We start from the raw sequence: 20,670 nt of genomic DNA, 5'->3' as shown, positions 1-20,670 counted from the left end.
GTGGGTCCTGTGACTGAAACTCTATACAATCACACTGACTGGATGGACAGAGGATTTTGTGAATAAAAACCTTTGACAATATTACCTTAAAAGTGAGAACAAGGTGACTGAACTGGAACAGGGTCTCCAGGTCCAATTTTATGCTGACTCTGTGAACTCCTGTAAAGGATAAGGACATTACTTTTCAAGATGAAACCCTGATACTGTAGTCAATGATGTCGTCTGTGCAAGAATACATCTACAGAAGTAAATTGCTTGTTGTTCCTAATGAGTGTAAATATACTTTATATCAATCTATATTTCTTGAAGTTTCGTTTTCTTGAAACTATTAGGTTTAGATATATCAAACGTGACCACAAAATCTACTGCTGTTTGGGGTGCCTGCGGGCATACCACATAGTCTAGTACATAGAGGGGGTTCTCATGCACCCCCCGGAAATACATTTCTAATCAGTTTTTCCTTGTTGGAAAAAATGTGCTGAAAATGATTAGCTATGTTAAAAAGTTGTCAAAATGTCCCTACTATCCCAAAACCCCCCTTTTGTATATTTCTCTGGTGAAATTGGGTAAAGCCAAATATTAATTCACTAAAATTACATAAATAGACATGGAAGTCTGAAATTGGGCATGGAGTATCCTGACACATAGGGGTAAGTAAGAGAATAGGACTTTGGGGCGTGCTACTATTGTATTTGTAAATATGAACAGCATCATCCCCAGAAACACACAAAAATATACTGTCCGATTGACAAACAACAGCAAAGTTCTGCACTATACCTCAAATCAGAGAAAATTGGATATTTAGTCGGTAGCTTTCCAGAAGCCCTAGAAGTATCATGCAACCCCCGGATATATATTTCTAATCAATGTTTCCTTATTGGAAAAAATATGCTGAAAATGATGAGCTATGTTAAAAAGTTGTCAAGATGTCCCATCTACCATGTTTATGCAAATTAGTGCCGCCATTATTGAAAAGTCAACTGTCACTATGTCTCAGCCAATATTGCACTAAAATGAACAAATAAGGTGTCTAGACCTATGTTTTGAGGGTCAAGGATCTCATTGAAACTATTCATAAAGTGGCCACACCTTGTTGGTGTGAAAATCAGTCCCCCCATTACAATATAATCACATTTCCACCAAGAGATACAGTATAACTTTACAAATAAGGTGTCTAGACAGATGCAGAGTGTTTTAACCAAGCTACTGTAGCTACACACATGCACGTGCGCACACACACACACACACACACACACACACACACACACACACACACACACACACACACACACACACACACACACACACACACACACACACACACACACACACACACACAAGCCTGCCCTATGCAAAACAAAGTTCACACAGTCAACCAATGACATATAGTAGGGGACCACATTAGTGGTCTACAGATGCACTACAGGGGTCTACAGATGCACTGCAGTGGTATACAGATGCACCACAGGGGTCTACAGATGCACTACAGAAGCACTACAGGGGTCTACAGATGCACTACAGTCGTCTACAGATGCACAACAGGGGTCTACATATGCACTAGAGTCGTCTACAGATGCACTACATGGGTCTATAGATGCACTAGAGTCGTCTACAGATGCACTACAGGGGTCTATAGATGCACTAGAGTCGTCTACAGATGCACTACAGGGGTCTACAGATGCACTACAGGGGTCTACAGATGCACTACAGGGTTCTAAAGATGCACTACAGGGGTCTACAGATGCACTACAGGGGTCTACAGATGCACTACAGGGGTCTAAAGATGCACTAGAGTCGTCTACAGATGCATTACAGGGTCTACAGATGCACTGCAGTGGTATACAGATGCACTACAGGGGTCTACAGATGCACTACATGGGTCTACAGATGCACTAGAGACGTCTACAGATGCATTACAGGGGTCTACAGATGCACTAGAGTCTTCTACAGATGCATTACAGGGGTCTACAGATGCACTACAGTGGTTTACAGATCACACCAGTGGTCTATAGACCTCTGTAGTGCATCTGTAGACCCCTGTAGTGCATCTGTAGACCCCTGCAGTGCATCTGTAGACCCCTGCAATGCATCCGTAGACGACTCTACTGCATCTGTAGACCCCTGTAGTGTATCTGTAGACCCCTGTAGTGCATCTGTAGACCCCTGTGCATCCTTATACCATTGCAGTGCATCTGTAGACCCCTGTAAAGCATCTGTAGACGACTCTACTGCAGTTGTAGACCCCTGTAGTGCATCTGTAGACTATACTAATGTGGTCCCCCACTAAATGTGTCATTGGTTGACTGTGTGTGTGTGTGTGTGTGTGTGTGTGTGTGTGTGTGTGTGTGTGTGTGTGTGTGTGTGTGTGTGTGTGCGTGCGTGCGTGCGTGCGTGCGTGCGTGCGTGCGTGCGTGCGTGCGTGCGTGCGTGCGTGCGTGCGTGCGTGCGTGCGTGCGTGCGTGCGTGCGTGCGTGCGTGCGTGCGTGCGTGCGTGCGCGCGCGCGCGTGTGTGTGTGCATGTGCATGTGTGTTGCTACATACAGTAGCTTGGTTAAAACACTCTGCATCTGTCTAGACACCATATTTGTAAAGTTATACAGTATCTCTTACTTGGTGGAAATGTGATTATATTGTAATGGCGGGACTGATTTTCACACCAACAAGATGTGGCTACTTTAAGAATAGTTTCAATGAGATCCTTGACCCTCAAATCATAGGTCTAGACACCTTATTTGTTCATTTTAGTGCAATATTGGCTGAGACATAGTGACAGTTGATTTTTCAATAATGGCGGCACTAATTTGCATAAAATGGTAGATGGGACATCTTGACAACTTTTTAACATAGCTCATCATTTTCAGCATATTTTTTCCAATAAGGAAACATTGATTAGAAATATATATCCAGGGATTGCATGATACTTCTAGGGCTTCTGGAAAGCTACTGAAATATCCAATTTTCTCTGATTTGAGGTATAGTGCAGAACTTTGGCTACAGAACGAGTAATTCTCAAGATAGAAAGGTCATCTTGGGCTCGAATTGAAGCTTAGGGATAGGGGAAGTTTTCTAAAGACAAATGAGGCAGTGATATTCACCATAAAGTGCTGGAAATTAATCATCCTTGCTGTTGTTTGTCAATCGGACAGTATATTTTTGCGTGTTTCTGGGGATGATGCTGTTCATATTTACAAATACAATAGTAGCACGCCCCAAAATCCTATTCTCTTACTTACCCCTATGTGTCAGGATACTCCATGCCCAATTTCAGACTTCCATGTCTATTTATGTAATTTTAGTGAATTAATATTTGGCTTTACCCAATTTCACCAGAGAAATATACAAAAGGGGGGTTTTGAGATAGTAGGGACATTTTGACAACTTTTTAACATAGCTAATCATTTTCAGCACATTTTTTCCAACAAGGAAAAACTGATTAGAAATGTATTTCCGGGGGGTGCATGAGAACCCCCTCTATGTACTAGACTAACATGGACTCTGAGCCTGACAGAGTGTTGTGGGTTTGAATCCCGGTCCCGACGACCTCTACTGCTAGTATTGTAATGCATGAAGCAATACCGTATACAGTACATACTGTAAGCTATATTGGTTCTTCAGTTCTATGCTAGAGACTGCATAATAATACATGTGCCAACATCTTGGGTTATAGGCCTACAGGCTCTGTCTCAGGTTATACAGTAGGATCTGCCAATTATAGCCAACATCTAGCATGTAGCCAAATAAATAGCCTTCATTACATCTACGTATGGTAGGCTACTACAGTACAGTATGTAGGCTGAGCAGCACCATTCTCTGACTGCCACCATTTCATCCTGCGCTCGGGGTCAAATGCCGTGATGACGTTCTCGACGCGGTGGCTGTCTGGGTTGGTGTCACTGTATGGCAGCCTGGAGTCACACGTGAAGCACTTCTGTTCATCCTGAGGAGCATAAAACAAACACACACTTGACACAATGGTTTACCATACAAATTAGCCTCACACCCACGACCACCAGGATGGCAAATTTGCTTTGGAATAATTGGCTTACAATAAGCAGCAAACAACCACACACTTTACTGTATGAGAACAATGATTGGGTATAACGAAACAAACCCAGACTTGTGTAGCCACTAGTCAAATAGAATTAATCACAGTTCAGTGCACGTGAAAGCTCCTCCATGTGCTGCTATCCAAGCATGTGAAGACTTGTAGGCTCATACACAGTATGCTACAGTGCAGTAAATCCTGCTAATGCAATAGGAACTGTAGACCATTGGTTCTCAAAGTGAGGGAGTTCCAGGGGGTCCCCAGCTAAATGATAGTTAGGAACTAACTGGACCCCTGGGTCTGTAACTCTGAGACTGTACAAATGAAACCAAATGGACCTGGTTCCATTTTACACTCTTTGAGTTAAATTAACATTGATTTTACAATATAGATTGGGGTCTCAATCGAAATGCCATAAATGGGGGTGCGTAGCTTAAAAGGCATGTCAAACTGTGTGGGTCCTTGAAATTAAAATGGTTGAGAATCACTGCTAGGGGTCCCTGGCATATCTTTTCAATTGGGGGTCTGCGGGCTAATAAGTGTCAATTTGGGGGTCCTTGACATGAACAGGTTTGAGAAGCCCCCCATACTTTTGCCAAAACCCCCCAAAAAACATACCAGTAGGATAATGTACAAGGCTAAACCTGGATGAAGGGAGGAAATAAATAGGGGAACCGCTGTCGCGTGTGCGGATCATTTGATACTCAACTTTATTTGATCTATAGGCTAGGCCTGCTACTTAGCCCCTTATGGGACTGTATTTTTACCTCTTTTTTTGTATTTTGATGTCAAAATACAAAAAATGGAGGTACCCATGGGGCTACCTGCTACTGTAGGCTACTACAGCCTCGTAGATCTTCGGTGAAGGATGGAAACCTCTATGATGGCATTGGAAACCGGTAGGCTATATGATATCACTGACTTTGACGGGCTGGCAAGAGACAGGGAGAGTGGAGCGGAGAAAGGGGAAGAACGGCAAGGTGGAAAAAGTACTCACATTTCGTAGGCTAGGGCTAGGCTTGGTAGCCATAATAGAGTGCTTTTATTTTGGGACGTTTCCAAAATAAAAGCGCTCTACAAGAGTTATATGTATGGCTAGCTAGGCTAGTGGAGTAAAGTACAATATTTGGATCCGAGACGTATGGTGTGAAAGTAAAAGTATTGGAAATTGGATTGGAAATAGCCTACTCAAGTAAGTAACAAATAACTCAAAATTGTACTTAAGTACAGTAGTAAATGTACTTAGTTACTTTACGTCACTGAGGAAGGGAATGCAGAAAGAATCGCCAAGAGAGCTGGAAAGCATAAATGAGTCCCCCCAAGCGCTGTGAGGGGAAAAGCCAACGTAATGACCTATAAATGAGGCGGATCAAGACTTGTCCAGGGCGAGACAGTGAAATGTCAATCAAAGCCTCGAGGAACTGTTGTAAGAAAGGCTTTATTTTAATCACCTTGTCCTCGCAGTCGCAGCTTAGAGCATTCTATGGCAGTTTGTTGTTTATTTTTAATATTTATACAGGATATCGCCGTGAAATTGACTGTAGCCTACAGTGTAGACCGACACCTTTGCAAGCATGTTATCTTTACACCGGAGACACCTGTCTTCTTTTTCAAAACATGCTCGGCAGATTTGCATAGTTTTGAAGTACAGGAATTCAAAAAGGAACCCTTTGAAGTATTACACAACTACCAAACAATAGCATTTGTTGTCTCCACCAGCCGAAGGCATGGGGGAGAGTATGTTTTCGCCCCTGTCCTCCGTGCGTGCGTGCGTGCGTCCGTCCGTCCCTCCAGTTTGTTACCAGCTAATCTCCGGTGCTGTTGGCCCAGTCGCTGACTCGCTGCCAAAATGAGCACACACACACTCCCTGGATGGATGCCAATTCAGAACCTCTGCCCCACATTTTTCAAATGGCCCTGTTCTAGCGCCACCTTGAGGCCACCAATGTTTGCAAAACACATTTCTGTACACTACTCTTTAATAGAGATTTTGTCCACAAATCCTACAAATCGGTAGACAGTATCTCTGCAGTCATGTGATCATCATGGATATGTCCGGTTTTCCATATTCCATCCAAAGTTTGCAAGATTGCTCCGTTTTGAACAAAATGCCTCAAATCATGAACACAGTGTGCAATCTTGATGAAATTGGGCGCGCACATTCCCACTAGAAGAGGAAGAAATGCCACTTCAAATTTCTCAAATCAGCCTCATGATGGCGCTATAACAGGGCAATTTGTGTTTTTACCTTTAACTCCACCAATAAGTGGAAAACTTTGTATGCGTACTCCCTAGAGCAGGGATGTCAAAGTCAAATACACAGAGGGCCAAAAACAAAATTTGCTACAAGTCGAGGGCCGGACTGGTTCAATATTTATTTTAAACTCACAATGTGTTTGTCGCAGATCGCGGCAATGCGTTGTAAGCATGCAGAGTTTATTTATTTTGATGGGGAAATTACTTTCTTCTCATTGATCTGTACAGCGTTGCTTGTGTTGCTTTGCTTCGACGTGACAATGTGGAGGACAGCACGAGTCACGGCCGCATACACAACACATGAAAGCGCTAATTACATCCTCCATTCTAAATCCAAATTTCCCTTTTTGGTTTGTGATTGGTTGTCTTCAGCTGTCTGTCTAAGGAATGCATGAAATGTGGTTTGTGGTTGGCTGGCCTTATCTGTACATTTAGCATGTTGTGTTACGCTGTTTTGCGTGCGGCTGCGACCTGCGGGCCGGTTCCAATAGTTATTAAATATCATCCCGGGGGCCATAGATAATTCATTCGCGGGCCGGATCTGGCCCCCGGGCCTTGACTTTGACATATTTGCCCTAGAGGCTAAGGATAAACCTTTGCCCTGCATTTTTCACATTTGCCTTTTATAGCGCCACCAGGAGTACAAGTACAACTTATGTAAAACACATTCTTTGCTTTCCGACATGCCTCCATTCAGACACTAACCCTATCTCTTACCCTAACCTTAACCTCTATTATGCCACTCCGACAATAAGAAGTCACTGTCGGAATGGAGACATGTCTGAATGGAGACATGTTCCCTGCTATTACTCCATCAGATTTTCTCCAACAATCATGCAAATCAGTACACAGAATCTCTATAGTCATGTGATCAAGTCCGATCCGTCTGATATTTCATTTTCCATCCTAATTGGCTTATATTGCTCCGTTTTTGAACAAAATGCCTCAAATCATCAACGCAGCTTGTGATTACCGTGAAATTTGCCACACATATTCCACTGCGTCAAGGAAAAAATGCTACCCTTTTCACATTGGCCTGTTATAGCGCCACCAGCAGGTAGACTTTAGGAAAACACATTTTTGGAACACATTGCCTCAAATCATGCATGCAGTGTCCGACTGCCATGAAAGGTCTAAGATTGGTGAAGAACACATGCCACGCTTTTTACATTGGCCTATTATAGCACCACCAGGACGCCTGGCCTGGATTTTGAATGTTTTTTATTTTTTTGTTTGCTATTTTTGTCTCCACCAGCCGAAGGCAGGGAGAGACTATGTTTTCACCTCCGTCCGTCCGTCCGTCCGTCCGTCCGTCCGTCCGTCCGTCCGTTCGTCCATCCGTCCACAAAGTTTGTTACGAGCTAATCTCCGGAGGCGTTGGCCCGGTTGCTGCCAAACTGAGCACACACACTCCCTGGATGCCAATTCAGAACCTCTGCCCCACATTTTTCACATGGGCCTGTTCTAGCCCCACCAGGAGGCCAATTTGTGCAAAACTACCTTTTGGCCAGTACGCCTACAGATAAAAATCACGCAAATCGGTAGACAGTATCTCTACAGTCATGCGATCGACATGGATCTGTCTGATTGTCCATATTCCATCCTGATTGGCTGAGATTGGCTTTCAAAGTTTGTAAGATTGGTCAGTTTTTAACAAAATGCCTCAAATCACGAACACAGCGTGCAATTTTTGTGAAATTGTGCACTCACATTCCCACTAGGCAGAGGAAGAAATGCCACTTCAAACTTTTCAAATCAGCCTCATGGTGGCGCTATAACAGGCCGCCTGGCCTGGTGGAGACCTGTGCTCGGAAGAGCACTGCTTCTAGTTCAACATGAAATCAGACAAATTATAACAAGCAGTGTTCTTCCGAGCACAGTTCTCCAGGTCAGGTAGGTTATTGTGGCCTCCTGGTGGCGCTATAATAGGCAAATGTGAAAAGGGTGCCATGTCATCTGCGGCCTGTCATGATTTGAGGCATTTTGTACAAAAAATGTGTTTTTCAAAAATGTAGCTGCTGATGGCGCTATAACAGACCAAAAATCGCAAGCTGCGTTTATGATTTGAGGCATTTTGTTCCAAACGGACCAGTCCTTCAAACTTTGGAAGCCTATTTAGCCAGTTAGGATGGCATATAAAATATCGGACAGATCACATGACTATAGAGATACTGTGTAGGCTACTGATTTGCGTGATTTTTGGAACAAATCTGAATGAGTAATATCAAAAATGTTGTTTTACAAGTCGGCCTCCTGGTGGTGCTATAAAAAGCAGATGTGAAAAATGCAGGGCAAAGATTTTTCCTTGGCCTCTAGGGAGTGAGCATAGGCCTACAAGGTTTTACACTGATCGGTGGTAAAAACACAAACCGGCCTGTCATAGCGCCACCATGAGGCTGATTTGAACATTTTGAAGTGGCATTTCTTCCTCAGCCTAGTGGGAATGTGTGTGCGTGGCATGTGATTTGAGGCATTTTTTTCAAAAGGGAGCACTCTTGCAAATTTTGGAAGCCAATCTTAGCCAATCAGGATGGAATATGATAAATCTGAAAGACCCTTTTTTATTGACTATAGAGATACTATGTACCGATTTGCGTGATTTTTGGACAAAATCTGTAGGAGTACTGTCCAAATATTTGTTTTGCACAAATCCACCTCCTGGTGGCGCTATAACAGGCCCATGCGAAGAATTGGGGGCAGAGGTTCTGCTCTGGCACCCAAGGGACTATGCATGCACAGTTTCACTGCCATCGTGCCAACAGTGCCGGAGATTAGCTGTCCACAGACGGAAGGACACGCACGCACGTGGACGGACGGATGGACAGGGGCAAAAACATAGTCTCGGCCATGCCTTTCGGCCTGGCGGAGACAATAAGTGTGGGCCAGAACTACACAGTACATTTCTGCTCCATGTTCACCAGAATCAATCCTCTGTTTATATGTAACCCCTGACCTCCAGGTATCCAATGATGCAGTAGTTCTGGGGTCCATCCAGGCCACAGGTGGATGAGGCTGAGAGCTGAGCACCACGGCCCACCATCAAGTCACCGAGCTGTGGGTTGCAGGAACTCCCCTCACACTCGTCCTGCATTAGGGCCCCAGGTGCCATCATAACTACACAGAGGATGAAGAGGGGGAAAAGGTTGTGTAATGACAGCATGTCATCACTGCATGGATGAGAAGGAATAATGTAGCAATGGGAAGCAGGTATGTACTGTATGCTGTGTGTGTGCGCTGCGCACCTGTCTGTCAGTACTGGACTGTTATGTATAGCTTTTCAATGTCTTTGCTTCCATATCGGCAAGAGAATCTCCTCTATACTTTCTATACTTGGTGAATACAGGAAGCACGTATACAGTATAGTGTCAGGAGGAGTCACAGTCAAGTGTACTTGTTTGATTTGTTTTCAAAGCACTGAGCTAAGTATAAATGATGAGCTTTTGGGTAAAATACTGTTCTTCATAAACTGACAAAATGCTATACCCCTCAGTCCTACTCATGTACCCACCATAATCAAACTTTCATTAAAGACTACAGCATATACTCCTTGAGCTTTGAATGCTTCTGATTACATTCAGACACTGTAATCATAACATGGCTAGGTTCTTAAAAAGAATCTAGCATTTCAAGCTTAATTGCACATCTTATGATTTTAAGTTGTTCTGCATCCTTTGAGTTTTGAAAACTTACAGTAGGCCTAAATAAGCCTAAAGTGAACGAAATAACTACTGGCGTGAAACTGAACCACTTTAAGATCTAGTGTCTACGATAACCAGTCGCCTGCACAGTTGCTGTGTAGAGTTAGATACAGTAGGTAGTAGGTACTGTAGCCTATATCTTTATATGTACTCGCTATTCATTCTGAGGTGTATTTTATGTTGTAGCACAGCTTCAACACATGTCAAACTTGACACATGAAAACAGAACAAATGGCTACTGTAAAAGGTCCATTTAAGGATATTGGTGAAAACAGGCAAATAGAACAGAACTCTGGAAAGCAGCAAGTGCCAGCAAGTGGAAATATTCTCCTGCGATGCTGAGCAAGTGTTCACACGTCTCCAAAGGAGAGGATTCGTCAGCTAGGATGGCAAAGAGTCAGCCTTGTGCCAAACAAAAACTCGACAATTTAATCCTTCCCGTGTCAGAACAAATAGCAAGGGAAGATATCTGCTTTGCGGACTCCGTGGCGTGCTATTTGCCTGTCACCAAACCATGCTATGCCAGCAGGAGATGAATGACTTGAACTCACTCAAAAGTAGGAGGAGAGAGACCATCTTTGGGGTCAGCTGCTGGGGGGGGGGGGGGTAGACAGAGAGACAGAGTGAGAGATTAAATCCTGCACAGCTCATTGAACTGCACTTATTTGTGGCACATCACCTTTTTTACACATGCATGCATGCACACACGCACGCACGCGCGTGTGCGCACACACACACACACACACACACACACACACACACACACACACACACACACACACACACACACACACACACACACACACGCACACACACACACACACACACAGACATACAACTTTATTTGTATAGCACTTTTCACTTTTCTGCAGTCCACAAAGTACTGTGCTGCAACGACAATAACAGTAATAGTAATAGTAGAGAAATAAAAGTATTCAAGAAGCGAAGAAATAAAAGCATGACATTTTGGCAATGTCTCTCGGGTTGGGTTAAAATATTACATCTCTGTGTCACCTGAAGGTGGCATGTGGGGAGGGATAGGACCCAAAATTGAGCTTTGGGGGACACCACAGTCTAATGGGGCTGGGGATGATATTGACTCACCTACAGTATGCCATATACTGTATAGACACACACACCATCTGAAAACTAATGTTCTTTGACTTTGTTTTATTCCTGATCATTTATTAATTCATTGATTTGATTAATAATGTTTTCTCGCTTACTTATTTTTCTTTATTTTAACCCCAGCATGCCTATTCTTGGGGGAACATTTGGGCCTTTTGAGCTGCTTGTATATCGGCTACTTTTGGTGAACTGAAGGGATTGGTGTAGTCGATGAAAAAAGCAGATGAAAAAAGTGATACAGTTGTAACTAAAGTCTGTTTCTCTATGAATTGAGGGTTTAAGTGGTTAATATTTTCTTTTATCTGTCTCTTTTCTACAAAAGAGTTCGCTGCCTGCAATGTTGCTCCTTGCTGTGACAATAAATCACTGTGAACCCTGAAGGACATGGCCAAGGATCACCAGTTCCAAGGTAAAGCAGTGATTCCTACTGATTATTGTCTGTGACATTAAAGGTGTTCCCTTAATAACCCTTGATGACATATTTATAACTGGACAGTAAATACATCCTGATAAGTGTGCGTAACAATTTTATGGTGCAGTTGCAGTTGTTGGTTCTGTGACTGCAAATATCTGTGTTACCAAAAGAAATTGACACATAAGGATCCTTGATCCTTATGTGTCAATTTCTTTTCATTCAACCTTTATTTATTCTCGAAAAGACATTGAGGTTGCCCTCATTTGCAGTGCCATCGAGATGTCTATATAATGTCTGAATCTTCTCGATGTGTATTACTCACTGAGCCCACCTTATTTGTCCGCTTAAGAGTCCATCTGAGCTACTCTACTGTCTCAATAAACAAAGAAGCATTTCTCTTTCTGCTACACAGTAAAATCCTCAGTGTCAAATGAAGTCTGAGAACCCGTAAGGGAGGGTCCATAAAGGTTCCATTTGTTCATTCTTGGAGTTACAGTACCAACCTGTAAGGGTCCATTTGGTCCCTAATGGTCCATGTGTACACTCAGAGTTACACATGTATAAATCAACACTGAGGATTTTAATGCATAGATGAAAAAATGTTATCTAAGTAATCCTGTTTAATTCAGATTCATGGTTTACATGCATGCTGGATGCTAAGGTTACAAAAATAATAGGTGTAGGGGGCGTGAGCCAGCCATTTACAGCGCACACCAAGAATTTTAAATGGATTCTCCACTGGCAGCTATTCAAAACCGCAGATCTGCAGACACGCGCTTTGTGGTGGCCATATTTCCCTGACAGCACACCCCACAAAGTGCCTAACAAAACTAATGTGTTGTTCTGACTCAATGCTACTGCTCTTTTAGAATGGACTGCATGTTTAGATGCTGTTACTGTATGTAAATAATGTAAGCTACAATGTAACTTACATTGTAACTAGGGATGGTCCGATCAGGTTTTTTGGAACCGATCACCGAGCACCGATCACAAAAGTTTGATCACCCGATCCCGATCAATCACCGATCCGATCAAGTTATTATTTATATTTTCTAAATGTTAATGTTTTAACTTTATTTCATTCATTCACTCATGAATTCATTTATATATTTGCCTTATAGTTATTTACCAGCATTACTATGTATTTATTATCATAGCAGTAACTAATTATTCCTTCAGCACTGTGGAAATCAATACCCCAAAATGGCCTCAAGTGGGCATACTGAACGGCTGGTTGATCAGATGCACCGATCCGATCGGATCGGTGAATTTACCTTTTGATCTAAACCACCGATTATCGCCGATCATGCTTTGATCGGCCCGATCCGATCCATTGCCGATTGATCGGTAACATCTCTAATTGTAACTAAAGTCTAAAGTCTAGCTCGAAATGTCACAGCTTTCTTTAGTGCAATAAAGTATCTGTCGCATTAGAGCCCTCAATGTGCGAGCGTTTATTTATTTTCTCTTCATACCCCACTAAGCACGCCGTCTAAAAGTGGTCTAATAGTGGTATAGATTTGAACGTTTTTTTTGTTGTCTAAACTTAAACTAGACGACTAATAGACGTCTAATAGTCGTCTAAATGCAGACCGTCTAAATGCAGACCGTCTATATTTAGACGACTATTAGACGTCTATTAGTCGTCTAGTCTAAGTTTAGACGACAAAAAAACGTTCAAATCTATACCACTATTAAACCACTTTTAGACGGCGTGCTTTACGGTTTGTCGATCAGCACATGTGCATGTTGTTTGCCTTCTTTTACAATGTAACTAAAGCATGACCCTACAATAAAACCTGTGTATCTCACAAACGTAGTCCCACCTACCAGTGCTTTTAAATATCAAAAATAAAGCTTTCAACAAACACACAATGCGACACAATTATGAGCTTAGAGCTGCTTTTCTCTTAATTTGAAATAGGGCAGTAGGCCTAATAGAGTTGTTAAGGTGTTGCCTGTTAAGATCCAATAGGCCTATAAACTACTAGAGTGTGTGTGTGTGTGTGTGTGTGTGTGTGTGTGTGTGTGTGTGTGTGTGTGTGTGTGTGTGTGTGTGTGTGTGTGTGTGTGTGTGTGTGTGTGTGTGTGTGTAGTGATGTGTGCCATGCATGAGTCATGTGAGGTACACTGTAATTTGATGATGGGCCACCATTCACGTATTGTGTGTTCCATACTCTGCTCTATTGTGTGATATGCACGGTGCTTTTGGTGAGATAGTATGCCCCAGGCAGTGCAGGAATGTACGATTATGAGCGGCAGAACTCTGCATGGAAGTGGTATCCCTGGAGGGATTGATGAACTTCAGTGGGAATGCGTGGGCCCCACCAGTAATTGTATGGGGATTTACAGTGTGAAGCCTCAACTCGAAAGCTATATAGCCTTTGAAAACTCGGCGGAAACCTGCAAAATGGACTGTTGCATGCTTAAGTAATTTATGTACAAATAATTTGCAATTTACAATTTATCAGAACGACTTACAAGTGCAAGAGTAATTGGCATGAACCTAATCAAAAAACAAATGGTCATGTACTGTAAGTAGAGTGCAATGAAAAACAATGTAGTGCTTCAAAGTAACTAAGATACCAGGTAAACATTAAACCTATAGTACCATCTCATCTGTCTAACCAACATGCAGTCTAAATAACATTAATCTAAAATATGAATAATGCATTCATGCTGGGTGTGTTATGTATGATATGTAGGCCTATCTTGTTATATCGAGTTTGGTGCCACTGCAATAATGCACTCCAATTTGTCTTTGAATTCATGCAAAATGTTTAGATAAGAAAAGGGAAGATCTTGTGTCGTGTTTCATCCTAGCTTATCCACTATATAATCCAACTAAACAAAGTCTTGACTAGATGAGACTTGACTGGGTGCCTCAAGTGAGGACACAGTGCCATTAGAATGAAGCCAACGTACAAACAACTGTGCATTATACACACTGTAAATTTACAGTGAAATATGAACCGTATTCTGCTGTATTAAGTGTCATACTGTAAACTGCAATGAAGAGAGAATGCCATTATTTAGAAGAATTTACTGTAAACAGCTGAGTCTTGGGAAGGTGAAATGTAAGTGTGGGAACAAATTGTAGGTTAAGTACAGTATCTGTGTGTGGGGATACTATTAATTATGTAGATTAAAAAATTACATTATCTTATTGTGGTGGTTTTATGACAAATTGCCTAATTGAGGACATTAATTACATTTCTGTCACTGCAGGGTGCATGGGAGCTGCATCGAGGTTTCACATACCTCTTTGGTGTGAAAACGTTCCAGCAGTAGTTATTTTCTTCTGGTTCCAGCAACTGACGATTAATTGATGATCCCACAACAGTCGTGGTGAGTTGCACTACAAAGGCAGAAGTACAAGACTGCTTATCTTGGTTTGCTTCTGGCTGATAAACGTTTCAGACTTTCTGCATCTTCATATGACAGAACATAACTGTAAGATATCCCTGGCTTTAAATGGATCTTTTACCCCACTAGATTTCAAATGTTACTTTCCAGTACACCGTTAGTGCCTGTTATATCGATTTGAAAGGGGGCGCATAAAACATTATGCCATAAAATGCAAGAGCATGCCAGTTAATTCAGATCAAGCAGTCAGAATCAATATATAACTCCAACAATAACTGTTTTAACATACATAACATTTGGAGGTAAAATAATGATCTGATAAATAAACGAAATAAACTGTAGTACTTCATTCATTCATAGTGAATGAAAATGTTACTTCTTTCATTAATTGCAAAACTGCAAGTCTACCAGGCTGTTTAACTCAATAAACAGATCATAACCGGACAGCGTCAATAAACGCAAACAGATAATTAGCCCACATCTAATAATTACAGTAGCCCACATCATTGATTACAGTTACTAGCAGTTTCATGAAATAAGTCTATCTCATTCAGGATGGAGTTGACCTATACCAGTGTACCACCAGCAGAAAGTTGTACCAGACTCACAAACATAGTTGAGCACAGTTCTCAATCTGCAAAAAAAAAAGTCTGTCTTTGGTACACAGTAAATTCATCAGTGTTATTTTAACAAAATTAACCAAATGTGTACAAATGGTAACAAATGGATCCAGGTATGTTTGGTTCCAATTGTACACTCCCTGGGTTAAATGAACTGTGGAGTTTACAGTGTGTTTAGTGAATTATCTAAGGCTGCAACTATCGATTAGCTTTAGCAATTATTGAGTTGATAACTTATTTGATTAATTGATTTAAACAATTTGTTTATGGCATAATTGTTTTTGTTTTGTTTTTAATTTATCAGCAAATCAAGGTGAAATAATTTAAAAATAGTAATTAATTAACTAGTTAAGCCTTATTTTATACTTTGTCGTACAGGTGTTCGTACAGCGGTGTTGTGCAGAAATTGTGAAAGATCTACAGGCTCACAATGCATCACATTGCTTGTGAGCTTGTATCTGCTATTTTTGCTATTTTTGAAATGTTATTTAATTTAGAAATCGATTATATCATTTAATGAGTGCAGACCCAACAGAAGCCGTTGCTTACCTGTCTGTGCTGCAGCCTCACTGCACGCCCAAATACATAATGACTGGAAAAGACACAGCATGTTGAAGAGCACACCTGAGCTGAAAACGTAGCCTCCAGCTGTATGTGTGTGTGTGTGTGTGTGTGTGTGTGTGTGTGTGTGTGTGTGTGTGTGTGTGTGTGTGTGTGGGTGCATGTGCGTGCGAGTGCGTGTGCGTGTGAATACATTCATGCAAGAACAAGAACAAAAAAAGAGAGTGAGAAAGAGAGAGAAGGAGGGATTATGTTTCTTTCCATAGTGTGATGGCGTAAAGGGGTGTTTTATCTTCACAAAGGCATGGACTACATACAGTAGAAGTGTAACTGTGAGTTGTGTGCTCTTAGAGTCTTCACTGACAATCATATAACAATAATAATACCAACAACAATACAATTACTTTTGAATAGTACATTTAAAACGTTAATAGTGTTTTCTTTGGAACAGAACTTTCATTCTTTTCTTACTGGAACTTAAAGGATGACACTACCGGTAGGCCTATTATACACTAGGGCATTAACGACTTGTGAAAAACGACTCAGCAAAAAGTTGAGTTGAATTCGACTTTATCGTTTGATGACGTCATCACATCACACACGACCCCCCAATTATTTTGGGGGGGTCCCCAGATGATTAACTTAATGTGAAACATTGTTTTCTCACTCAACTGTAAACAAACCAACATAAAGTTTAAGTGTATAGAGGGTATCTTCACATTTCTAAAGTGCCAATTTAAGGACTTTTTAATACCTCTAAAATGGCAAATTAAACATTGTCCAAATTGTCAAATATATAGAGGCAAAATTGTAAAAATAGCCGATCTACATGCTCACAACGCCTCATGTAGATCTGCTATTATATATTACTAGAAGCTGCCCAGCGTCTAGTCGGCGACCTGGCCAACTCGGAACAATGTAAATAGGGAATGAATGCCCCGCCCTTTAATGCAAACCCCATTATACCTGTTTTCATAGGACCCGTTTTGACCATCTGTCTGCCTGTGTCCATTTATGCCCATATATGGAGATATCTGTATCTGTCTGTCTGTCTGTCGGCGTCCATTTTATGTCCATATATGGAGATCACTGCAGTTATAGTTCTGGGTCCATTTTATGCCCATATATGGAGATATCTGTCTATCTGCGTCCATTTTATGCCCATATATGGAGTATCTGTCTGTGCCTCCAACTGTGTTGCAGACACAGTGCCGGTTCCCCCTTTAATGCAAACCTCATTATACCTGTTGTCATAGGACCCGTTTTGAACATCTGTTTGCCTGTGTCCATTTATGCCCATATATGGAGATATCTGTATCTGTCTGTCTGCGTCCATTTTATGCCCATATATGGAGATCTTTGACCATCTGTTTGCCTCTGTCCATTTATGTCCATATATGGAGATATCTGTATCTGTCTGTCTGCAAACCTGTTGTCATAGGACCCGTTTTGAACATCTGTTTGCCTGTGTCCATTTATGCCCATATATGGAGATATCTGTATCTGTCTGTCTGCGTCCATTTTATGCCCATATATGGAGATCTTTGACCATCTGTTTGCCTCTGTCCATTTATGTCCATATATGGAGATATCTGTATCTGTCTGTCTGCAATCCATTTTATGCCCATATATGGGGGCATTCATTTTATGCCCATATATGGAGAACGCGCGTGCCCGTGGGACGAACGGTTCTCGAGATACGCGGATTACATACATACATACACACTCATCTGTATCTGTCTGTCTGCGTCCATTTTATGCCCATATATGGAGATCTTTGACCATCTGTTTGCCTCTGTCCATTTATGTCCATATATGGAGATATCTGTATCTGTCTGTCTGCAATCCATTTTATGCCCATATATGGGGGCATTCATTTTATGCCCATATATGGAGAACGCGCGTGCCCGTGGGACGAACGGTTCTCGAGATACGCGGATTACATACATACATACACACTCACAGAGATTTTTTGTTGACTCATGTGGCGTACGGGCATTCATTTTATGCCCATATATGGAGAACGCGCGTGCCCGTGGGACGAACGGTTCTCGAGATACGCGGATTACCTACATACATACACACTCACAGAGATTTTTTGTTGACTCATGTGGCGTACGTGATGTCAGAGCCTTTTATGAAGTGATGTCACAATGAGTCAGAGCTTTCGCCGATTTCCTCAGAAACAGCCTGATGTCAACAATCAACCCCGCATAAGGAGATTCCGAACGTTTCGCGCCGGTTTGGGAAAACCGCGCGTCGGGTCGGGTCGAGACCCGGCACTGCACTCCGTGCCGCGGCGGGGAACGCGCGTGCCGAATCTGAAGCCGGTGGGACGAACGGTTCTCGAGATACGCGGATTACAAACACACACACACGCACGCAGAGACTTCTCGCATTTATAGATAGATTAATAGAAATATAATATATATTTTTTTTTCAACTTAGACTTTCGACTTTCTCTGGTGGCAGTCGACTTGTGTAATGAAGTCGACCGAGTCGACTTGTCGACTTTTTTAATGCCCTACTATACACCAATGACTGGATTTCTTTTTAACCAAATAGCAAGTGTAAATAGTATATATGTTACAGTATGTTTGGGTAACTCAGGACGGTAAGAGTAAGAGCGCTTGTTTTGTCGTTCACCACACACTAATCACCACCAGATGGCGACGCAGCCATTCAATAGTGAAGGCGCTGACGTCACTCGTTTGCGACTCTCTTTCTTTATTTACTAGCCTAGCCTAGCCTAGCCTAGCCTAGCCTAGCTTAGCCATTAGCTCCATTGTAGTCACTTGGACAGGGCGTTTATCGTGGGCTTGCCCAGGCCTTACGGCCTGGGCATAAATATAACGATTGCATTCACCACGGCTTCGTAACTCGCGCGGCCCTGGCCCGCTCTTCGCGGCCACTCGCGCGAAGAGCAGGACCAAGGTCCGCTGGCCTTCACGCCGCTTGCAATGTCGTGGACAATCGAGCGGCACCGCCTGGAGGACGTTGTTGTGGCGACCGCTTGCTCCGCCCTGTGCGGCACCACGAGTGCTCCGTTTCTCGACCGTCCTGTTTCTCTAACAAACCGTGACATATACACCACTCAGTTGGTCATCATCCAATTTAGAACAAGACCTACAGTATATGCCAAACTTTTTGCACATGTACATCTGAGGATGCTCTTTTCTTTTACTGTTGCTCTTTTTGCCTTTTGCACTCCTTTTTAGATTATTATTATTATTATTTTTAGATGTGGTTTGCTGTTATTATATTGTTTTTTTGATATACGACTGCATTGACTGAAGGATGCCAAACAAAAAACTAATTTTACTCTTATGTACCTGTACAAAAGACGTAACAATAAAGTACAACCTTGAACCTTGAACCTTGAACAGTATGAATCATTAAACCACTTCTGCATTAAGATATGCATATAGGCATACATGATCACAATTTGTATTTGTATGTAATCTGTGTGATTCACACAGACAATTAGTAAGTACAGAATGGAAAGAGACAGACATGAGCACACCAGTGAATTAAAGCACCCTAACCTGATGCTTAGGACTCCATCTAGTGTTGGATTAGTTCACCAAAGGAAATCAAAGAGGAAATTCTACATGCCTGATCCTGTGACACTTCTCATCAAATTAAGAAAAAACACTTGCATGCACATGTTCAAAATAAATAGTAAGCTACACATTTTCCTTGCGATGTACTGAGAGGAGGCTGGCTTTATGCAAGCTGCTTCTTTTATGCCTGATGAAGGTCTGAAGAGACCGAAACGTTGCTGAATAAAGTTATCGATTGTAAGTGAAGACAGTGTGCGGGACTCCTTCTCTCCTCTCAGTATCTATTTGCAAATTATCACATGCATCACAGGGTTTACATTGTTGTATCATTTTAAATGTCTAATTTCAGTCCATTTCAAAGTTCGTTATCGGTGCGGTGGTGTCATCCTGTTGGGTGTTATACCCAGTCCATTTTCCCATTTCTCCAGGAATAACCTGAGTTTGTGGGTAAATCTCTCCATCATATATATTTCCTCCACAATGCACAGCCACTGCTCACAAGATGGCGGGTCACTTTGATACCACAATCTTGTGAATTGCTTTTTTGCTGGCTGCCAGCAGCACCTTGACCAGATACATATCTTCTCCTTGCGTGTTTTCCTGTGTCAAGTTTGCACCTACATTTTTAAGACGTGGCTGGCTAGTGGCTACGCTACACAAACCCTAAAATTGTAGATTATTAATACTATCATAATTACTATATCACAATTATATGATCTGTTTAGAATTGTTGGTTGGCCTTACAGTTATCCTCCAGGAATATAATGTTCTCCATAGCATAATTTATTGCAAAGCTTTTGTCCACAAACCCCAGAAACCACTTCAAGATAAAGGCCATGGTCCAAGCCATCCCCTATTGCTCTCGCTTCCATGTGGCAACCCATCACTCCACCTGGCCTCAACAGTCTTCCCTCCTGGCATCCCAATGGTGGGGTGATCTCCTCAGCCATATTTCCTGCTCCATTGACCTCCCCAACATGTGCACACCTTTCATGTTGCTAAAACAAATATCCTGCTC

General features: G+C 42.1%; 1 protein-coding gene across 1 annotated transcript in view; it reads right to left on the bottom strand.

Moving 5' to 3' along the window:
- Positions 1 to 20,602, bottom strand: part of lamb4 (laminin, beta 4) — a gene marked incomplete at both ends in the record, with an annotated part of 47,110 nt that extends 26,508 nt beyond the window's left edge. The window contains 4 exons of the mRNA XM_080737170.1: positions 86 to 159; positions 3,805 to 3,937; positions 9,255 to 9,415; positions 20,545 to 20,602. Coding sequence (XP_080593296.1) covers positions 86 to 159; positions 3,805 to 3,937; positions 9,255 to 9,415; positions 20,545 to 20,602 — 426 coding nt within the window. The remainder of the gene's footprint in view (positions 1 to 85; positions 160 to 3,804; positions 3,938 to 9,254; positions 9,416 to 20,544) is intronic.
- Between the last annotated feature and the right edge of the window lie 68 nt (positions 20,603 to 20,670).

Source organism: Nannobrachium achirus (genome assembly GCF_963921795.1).
Source record: "Nannobrachium achirus genome assembly, chromosome: 11".
NCBI classification, from domain to species: domain Eukaryota; kingdom Metazoa; phylum Chordata; class Actinopteri; order Myctophiformes; family Myctophidae; genus Nannobrachium; species Nannobrachium achirus.
The sequence above is the reverse complement of the archived record's forward strand: the minus strand, read 5'-3'. Positions and strand labels throughout refer to the sequence as shown.